The 8,485-nt window shown below is 48.0% G+C and overlaps 1 protein-coding gene across 1 annotated transcript in view; it reads right to left on the bottom strand.

Moving 5' to 3' along the window:
- Positions 1–8,485, bottom strand: part of LEKR1 (leucine, glutamate and lysine rich 1) — a 43,296-nt gene that overhangs the window by 6,091 nt on the left and 28,720 nt on the right. Inside the window, exons 6-9 of the mRNA XM_010132566.1 lie at positions 4,513–4,594; positions 3,074–3,151; positions 2,604–2,807; positions 955–1,048 (exon numbers count right to left, since the gene is read on the bottom strand). Coding sequence (XP_010130868.1) covers positions 955–1,048; positions 2,604–2,807; positions 3,074–3,151; positions 4,513–4,594 — 458 coding nt within the window. The remainder of the gene's footprint in view (positions 1–954; positions 1,049–2,603; positions 2,808–3,073; positions 3,152–4,512; positions 4,595–8,485) is intronic.

Raw genomic sequence — 8,485 nt, 5'->3', positions numbered from 1 at the left:
TTGTCCTGGGTGTACTGGTAATGGTAAACGGGTCACTGGTAAAGCCACACCTCGAATCCTGGGTTCAGTTTTGGGTCCCTCACCACCAGAAGGACATTGAGGGGCTGGAGCATGTCCAGAGAAGGGCAACGGAACTGGGGCAGGGTCTGGAGCACAATGTGCTGAGGAGCAGCTGAGAGACCGGGCGGGGTTGAGCCTGGAGCAAAGGAAGCTCCAGGGAGACCTTCTGGCTCTAACAACTCCCTGACAGGAGGCTGGAGCGAGGTGGGGGTCAGTCTCTTCTCTCCAGGAAAAAGCGACAGGACACGAGGAACCGGCCTCAAGTTGCACCAGGGGAGGTTGAGGTTGTCCCTGAGGAGCCATTTCTGTTCCGTTGGGGCTGTCCCAGCGTGTCCCAGGCTGCCCAGGACAGTGGTGGAGTCCCCATCCCTGGAGGGGTTTCCCAGCCATGTGGAGGTGCTGCTGAGGGACAGGGGTCAGTGGGGACCTGGCAGAGCTGGGGAACAGGGGGACTCGAGGAGCTTAAAGGTCTTTTCCAAACTAAATGATTCTGTGATTCTGTGACCCAAAAATCCAAGAAAAAGCCATCTGTCCTGCAGAGCAGAGCCAAAAGCCCTGAAGATCAGAGGTTCAGTGGGCTCAGATCCGTTCCTCAGGCCAAGGCTTCCAGGGAACTCCTAAGACAGGCACTTCACAAACACCCCGAAACCTGGGACTCCAGGTCAGCCCTGAACACCTGCCAGGTCTGTAAACACCCATGCTAAATACCTCCTGCATTCAGTTCCAACCTACGGAGAGGGATCACCCACTAAACCCCCTTGTTCAAAGATTGCTATTGACGTGTGTGCACTTGAGGAGACGGGTATCTGCCTCCCGTCCTCACTCGTGAGAGCTGACTACAACTGAAAAAAACACCGACAGAAGAAATGGAGAGGGTGCCAAGTGCACTATTACCTTCTCCCTCCAGTTATCTTCACTCCGCATCTTCTGCCGTAGTGTTTCCTGCAGCTGCTCTGTTCTGTTCTGATGAGAAATCAGCATTAACTCCCTAGAAACCACAAAAACTCGTATGTCAATGCGTGCTCTGCCCAGATTGCTGCTCTGCCATTTTCTTGCAGTGAAGTCCTTGGTGGCGAGGGCTCGTCTCTCCCGCATTGTTTGGTATTCTGTGCACCAAGCCCAGGAACCCTGCCTGGAGCCCGTGGGCACAGTGGTAATCTGCGCTCAGCGCATGCATAGTGCCCTCCCCTGCTTTACGAGTCCTGTGTTTTAAAGGCAACACTGTGGTTGACCTTTCCTCCATACGCATGTATTTAAACCTCAAAGATTTTTAGTATTTCCCAAGTCAAATTTGGAAGAACACTGAAAAACCACTACTATCATTAATTTAAAAACTGTAATAGGTTTAGAATTTTCTTTCTATTGCTTTTACTGCTTGTTAGGTGAGGTTTGCAGAGCAAAAGCTCTGAAGGGTTTAAATTCTTGTAATGTAGATTATTAGCAATGTAGCTACTGGAACAAGTCATGTTTCTGGGGTTTAAGTAGAAGGCAAATATTCTTAAATTAGCATGAAATACTTTTCCATGCAGGTACAAAGTACGGGGAATATTCAAACCCTTTGAATGTGAAAGGAGAGTGATGCCTTTTGTGGTACATCATGCACAGTGAAACACTTCCCTTCTCCTAAAGCCACTCGTCCAAATACATTTCCCACCGTGCACAAACCAAACAACTAACGTGCAGCCTGTTTTAAGTGGGGGACAGCGCTCTCTACGTTGCCAATTAAAGACAAGCTAATTTATCAGCAGCTGAAAATTTCCTAGCAGGACACCTCAGCACTAAATGCTGTAGCTGTTAGGAATCAAACTGGACACGCAGGTCACGTTCCAAAGTGGTTTTTAACAGTGTGGATTTTGCAGAAGTCTGAAACAAAGGCAGTGGAACCACTCCAGGACAGACAACCCTCAGCAGCTCAGGGCTTTATTCTCCACCTCAGAAAGGTGATTGCACGGAAAACGGCAGCTCCAGGGGTACCTGAGAGCCTTCAGAATAAGACTAGGTGGGTGGGAAGCCATTCATGCGCTCCCCCAAGCACTGGACGCACCCACTAACCTGGCATAGGGTAACACTGATGGCATCGGTACCGTTTGCAAGTTGCTAATAACACGAGACAGACAGATTTAAACGCTCCAGAGCTCTTGTTCTGCAAGCCTCACCTCACCAACAGTAGCGAGAACCACTGCAACGAGTGGATGTTTTGATTAAGCGTGAGCCGAAGCCTTGGAGTGCAAAGCAAGGATTGATTGATTAAGGAATTTTTCATCCAAGTTTTGTCTGCACTGCCCTGACTTAACAAATCCACCCAGTGAACTCCAGAAGTTCGGGATATGAGCTCAGGGCTGCAAAGGCTTTTTGAGTTTTGCCCTAAAAGCAGGAGAGGAGAGAGGGTGGTGGCAGGGCAGGACTGTCCCCAGCACACAGGCAAGACACGCAGAGCTGGGACTAGCAGGTCCTTCCCAGTCTGCCTAGTGCCACAGCCACACTCCTCGTTCTGCTGAAGGTGCAGCCACAGGAGATCACCTGCGGTGACTCCATGCGATTACCTTTCTTGTTTCAGCATCACCACCTCTTCCTCGGTCTGTCGCAGAGCAGCCTTCAACGCCTCCACCTCACTTTCTGATCGGCCAGTTCTTCTCTTCAGATCTTCTTCTTTCCGTTCTTTCTCAGCCACCTCCTCCTGTAAGTGTTTGCAGACTTGCTGGCAAATCAGGAGAGACTCCTCCTTCTCCTTCAGTTCTTTTGTGAGTCTGCAGAGGAAATACAAAAGTATATCAGCATCACAGTTACTATATTCTTATTTACAGACAGAAACTAAATAGACAGAAACACTTTGTACCTGAAAATAAAATACCAGATAAACCCCCTCTGCATTCTTTCTGCAGTTAAATCTAGTGACTTGAACGTAAAAATAGAAAAAAAATTCTGTACACAAACTGCATTAAAATCATAAAACTTTTACTCTTGCCACTCAGAAATGTTTATCTTATGTTATGAAATACCATGTCAGCTTTACCTTGACTCAGAAATTCCATTTTCGTATTTCATTTTTTTCAGTTCGTTTTGACAGACATCAAGTTCCGTTGATTTCACCCTAAGAAAACATTTTAAAAATGTGGCTTGTCGAAAGAAGCAATAGCCTTTATTCACGCAGCAACCTCAACATCCGTCACTGAGAGAGGATCTAACTTGCCTTGTCTATTTCTGTTAAAAAATACCCGTGGATAAGCTTTGTGTTCACATTTAACAGACAGAGAATAGGTTATTTTATTAAGTTGTACCCGTATAACATTGAGATTTCAGTACTGCCGCTGGAGGCCCTTCACTTTATTTCACTGTGCATATTTATTTAACTGTGCTCATGAAACCTCTTTGTCATTCGCAACCCTTGTAGGAGCATTCCAACGCTTTGTTGCTAAGCGTTCTAAATATTTGCCGCTTCGTTATGATCAGACCCTCCGAGAGTCGGAACCGAAACCAGAAAGTACACATCACAAAAGACTGAACCCTTGTTTAAATTTCAGGAAAACACACAACAACACCGATGATGGCTGGTCTTGAGACTGGCAGGGCGAGCCCAGTACTCTTGAGCTTAACACTTGGAACAGAAATTCTCATTTGCAGTAGTGAATTACAAAGTGAATGGCAAAGTGCTGCGGTTCCTGAATCATTGCCCACGCTACAGGCAAACAATGAGGACTTTAAATAGAGGAAGCATTTGCATCCCGAATCCCTCAGCTTTTAGAGGTGAGGGCCGGTCCCACGGAGGACCTGGCCCGATGCCGGGTGCCCACCACAGCGCCCATGAAAGCGACAGGAGCGCAGAGGTGGGGCACCTGTGGGCTGGAGAGGGAGCAAGCCGAGCTTTTGCTCTGTGTGGGTGCTCTCCTCTCAGTCACCGTGCCGTGGTTAGCTCCACCACGTATCTAATGGCATTCTATTTTTGCTCTATTAATTTGGGGTTTGCATACTCTTACTGGAAACCACAGGCACAAGACAGTAAAATTACAAAGCGCAACAGCACACTGGTGCGTGGGGAGAAGTCACAGCCAATTTACGCTTGTGGGGGCGAATGAGGAAAGAAATCGTAGTCACGGATTAAACACTCAAGTTTCTGAGAAGTTTTATTGCACCCTTCCCTCTGTCCCAAACCTACAATGTCAAACACTGCTTTCCACATAGATTTTTATCCAGAAGTTTTGCAGCTTTCACAAAACTCTTCCTCACTTGGGTGTGAAATGAAGAGTGGACTGAGCTGCTGGCACCCTCCTCTTTGCCAGGCCACTGAACCCAGCTGGGGAGGAGAGCCCTGCTCGCACAGACAGATGTGCTCAGTGTTAGACACCCTGTGTTGAACGGGAAGATAAAATACTTTGTCATCACGGCAAGCAGCACGTGCTGACCAGCAGTGGTCTGCTGAGGCTCTAGGGGCAGTCGAGCAAAGGGAGATCTTACATTAGCAGCTTTTTGTAGTGGTCCATCTCGGCCGTTACCTTCTGCAGCTTCAGTCCAACTGTCTCTACTTGATTTGTTAAATCTGAAAACAAAAATACGGGTTTCACGTCTGTATTTGTAATAAAATAATTCGCTTTTCTATGTATTGTGTTTTATTTGCATCTCAGAAGAAGAGCTTCTCACTCCCATCTCAAAGTGGCGAAGCAGCACATCCCAGCTCTGCCTCTGTGCAACACAAAGGCCATCAGTGACAAGGACCGATGTACGATCTGTAGTAGTTACACTGATTTCTCACCACTTACAAACCACATAAACCAGTTGCTTCTTTCTTCTTGAGAACAACACATTAATCAGGAAGGTTGGAACACTGCTGTAACTGCCTTCCAGTTTCTAGTCCTGCACTCGAAGAGATCGGCTTCAAGGCAAGGAGCTGGCTTTTGGTTTTTTGGGGTTTTTTATCCTACCAGGAAACATCAAATTAGTCTAAATGTAACTATGAAACGCTTTCAGTCACACCGTTTGGACGTAACACTGGGAGCAAAACCACAGAGGAGGGCAAACCTGAAAATAACCTGCTGATGCTACATCCTATCACACATTGACGCTGACGTAGTGGCACTGCCTGTTCTGTCTCGGACCCTCTCAGCTCCATGTTATCTTTCGGAACACATCACCTACCAGTTCCATCAGCCAGTGCCTTTTTTCCCCGCATATATCCCAGGTCTTTGCATCTGTACAACTCGTTTCGTTATCTTTTGTTTTTCCACTTGGTAAAAATCTTCCACAGAAAACACTGTGCAAAGACACAGGAACTGTTAAATACCCTTCCTTCTGTGCAGCCTCGCGCAAACAGAAAAGGGACCGATTTTCTCCCAGCAGACAAGGTGACAGGCGGGATTTACTGGCTTTCGCCCGTGCACGCAAGCCGGGTCTCTTGCCAGGACAGACGGCCGTCTGCACTTCCAGCACAGCACCCCCGCAGTTTGTTGCACCCTCTGGTGAGAACAGAACAAACCTTCTCCCCTTTTGTAACTAAATCCCTCTGTTCTTACAGGTGTAAACTAACTTTACAAGCTCCCTTCACACCCCCTAGTGTTTTCTGCCAGCAATCCCCCCGCCCCGTCACACTATCTCCTGCCAAACCCTCCTGTTCGGCAGACTCCCAACATGCAGCGAAGGGAAAGGAAAGCTGCTCGTGACCTGAGACTACAGCCACCATGTCGGGAGAGGATTACACCGGGGACAGCACACACAACCTGCCAGACACATTCCCAGAGAGAAAGTCAAAATCTCTTTGGGCTGGACTAAGCTTTTTTGCAACTGTTAATCGACAGTGCCACGTTGCTCAGCTTTACCTACTGCAATAGCTTCTGCTCTGATTCACGGCAGAGTCTACACAACTGAACGAGCACATAGAAGAGTGTAAGCAGGTATTCAAGAGAACAAGCCTTTCAATAAATGAGAACGGATGCCCACCGAACGGATGCTCATTCCCAGACCTGACTGCCAAAAGCGAAGGGACATGATGGCTCCTTCCGGAGCTAACCTGTGCATTGGTTTAGCACGCAGGGGATGCTGCACTGCACACAATCCCTGTGCACGTCGTACTCCTCACTGGGCTGCTCCAAGCTGGGTATGACCAAGGACCAGCATCCTGCAGGAAAAAGGGACTGCAGGCCGCTGACCTCAGCTCCTAGAGGACAAAAAGAGATGAAGACTAGTACCTTCTCTTCCTGCTCCAATTAGGGAGCATTCCCAGCTCCTCACAGCTGCACCCCTGTTCTGATGTACTGGACACTGACGACATCTGGAATTATATTTACTAAATATCGGGCAGCCAGCATTTACCCCTCTCTGTCCCTGCCACCCCTGGGACAGCAAGTCCTCCAGTGCTTTGGTTTGACTGTGCTCCTCAGGTTGATGGAAGCTGGTCTGAAGCTCCTCCACAGAGCTGTTGTCAGCGGTGCCCGAAATCTGATGGTAGTGTATGACCACCGTAACTGGTGGGGGTAGTTTAAAACACCTGCTTGTCAAAATGGCTGGAAACCAGTGGTTTAGAACCTTTCAGTACCCTTTCACTGCTTCGGTGCTGTGCCTTGGAAAGCCAGCCACGTGCCTCCTCAGTTCCCTGGGAAGGAGCCACTGAGCATCCCTGCTCTCTGTTGAACAGAGCCTAGAGAATTAAATCACTGACAGCTTACGACTGTTTAAAACCTGTGTTTGCGTGACAGCTGTCTTCTCGGAACTTCCTCTCGGCAGTTCTAAAGACTGCTCTGCCAAGCTCCCACTGCAATCTAAGCCACGCAGCTCCTACGTTATCTGCATCGCGTTCACTGCATCCAAAGTGCACGACAGACACCGGACCAAGCCGAGCTTGGTCAGACCAGCTCAGAGCTGGCACCTCTGCCCTCTCCGCAAATGGGAAGCCATGCCAAGCACAGGAGGACAAATCAGACCACCTGCAGTTCCTCTCGTTTACCTTAGTTCCCTCAATGGGGCATTCTCCCCAGAACAGGAATGTTCTGCTCTGGACACTCTTCCAAAGCTAAATAATTCAGCCACAGATCAACACCACAAAAAGGAGAGCGAGCCCTTTGCTGTTCTTTGCATGGGATGGCTGCTACAGAGTTTTCCACGAACATCCCTTTTTGACAATTCTTAAAAAAATTTGTTATTACAGAAGCTCTCTTGCAATTATCAGCTGTGGTCTGTCTTCCTCTTCCTAGTCGTGGCAGTGTGGACACGAGCTCTGGAATAGAGGAAAAGCAGCGGGATAACGTTCCTTTTGGTTCTAGTACTTTGGGTGGTCTCTTTCAGCTCTGTTTCTCCTTTTACTCTGTTTTGAGAAGTTTTCATCACGACTGAGCACTGGAGATGTGTTTTTCACGAGGGAGAAGCTGGATTCAATTATACAGCTGGTTTCTGCAAGTCTTCTCCAGAGAGAGTTCCCACCAAAGTCAACGGGAGCTGGTTAGCAAAGGCTCTCGGCCTCGACCAGACCCACACCCAGGGACTAAATAATACAGACCTCAATCGAGTTTGGGAAACTGAATCAAAATGAGGAAACTAGGAAGGGGAATGGTAATACAAACAAAAATTTCTGCTGAAAACGTGATGAATAAAGATAAATATATTCAAATGCTTTTGTAAAAATGTTCTCCAGTAATGAAAATAGAGCTTATGGTAAAACATGCAAAACCACCAAAACTGTTCACGCTCTGTAATACTGATACTCATTTCAAGCTTTAAGGAGTACCACATTTCAAGGAGTCCTCAGTCCAAACCCATCTCAATACCATTCATGTCTAATTTTACTTATTTTTCCGATTCACAGCAGATCTTATCATAAAGAGTCGATGGCTGGTGGCTGTTTCCTCTTCTTTGGGCGAATTCCCACAGACACAGCCCATAGAATCTGCAAAACACCGAGCAGGGAGACTGCCCAGGAACGGGTGTCAGGGATTGAGCCACCCAGTTTGCATCCTCTCCAGCTGCCTGGCCAACGGCACGGTGCTCAGGGAAGGCTCTGCTTCCTGCTTGTTAACAGCAACAACTGGTAAAGCTTTCAGTGAAGAAACCCCAGGCACTGTGAACTACAGTCACACTGGGTAAGCAACTCCTCTGGAAGCCATCAACTTTGCAGCTAATTCCTAACAGATCCGCGATGATATCAGTTCAGAAGCATGCGTGATAGAACAGTGTAATTATCCACTTCTCCTGCAAAACCTACCAAAAGTTCCAAGATACCTTCTGAAAACATTGCTCTCATCTAAATGAAAGCTCAGTGGTTTCTACAGGTGTTGAGAATCAAAACCCATATGCCAGGTGTTGAGACTTTCTGGAGAGGCTGGTATGCACAACTCAGACAGATCCTGCCACTGCAGGCACGCAGCGCCCGCTCGGTACCGGAGATCCTCTGCCCCCGCATGGGCGGACAGCGACTCAGCGGCGCAGCTTCAGCCTGCTCCGTGCC

This window comes from Buceros rhinoceros, unplaced genomic scaffold (assembly GCF_000710305.1).
Source record: "Buceros rhinoceros silvestris isolate BGI_N320 unplaced genomic scaffold, ASM71030v1 scaffold24153, whole genome shotgun sequence".
NCBI lineage: Eukaryota > Metazoa > Chordata > Aves > Bucerotiformes > Bucerotidae > Buceros > Buceros rhinoceros.
This window is presented reverse-complemented; position numbering and strand designations above follow the sequence as displayed.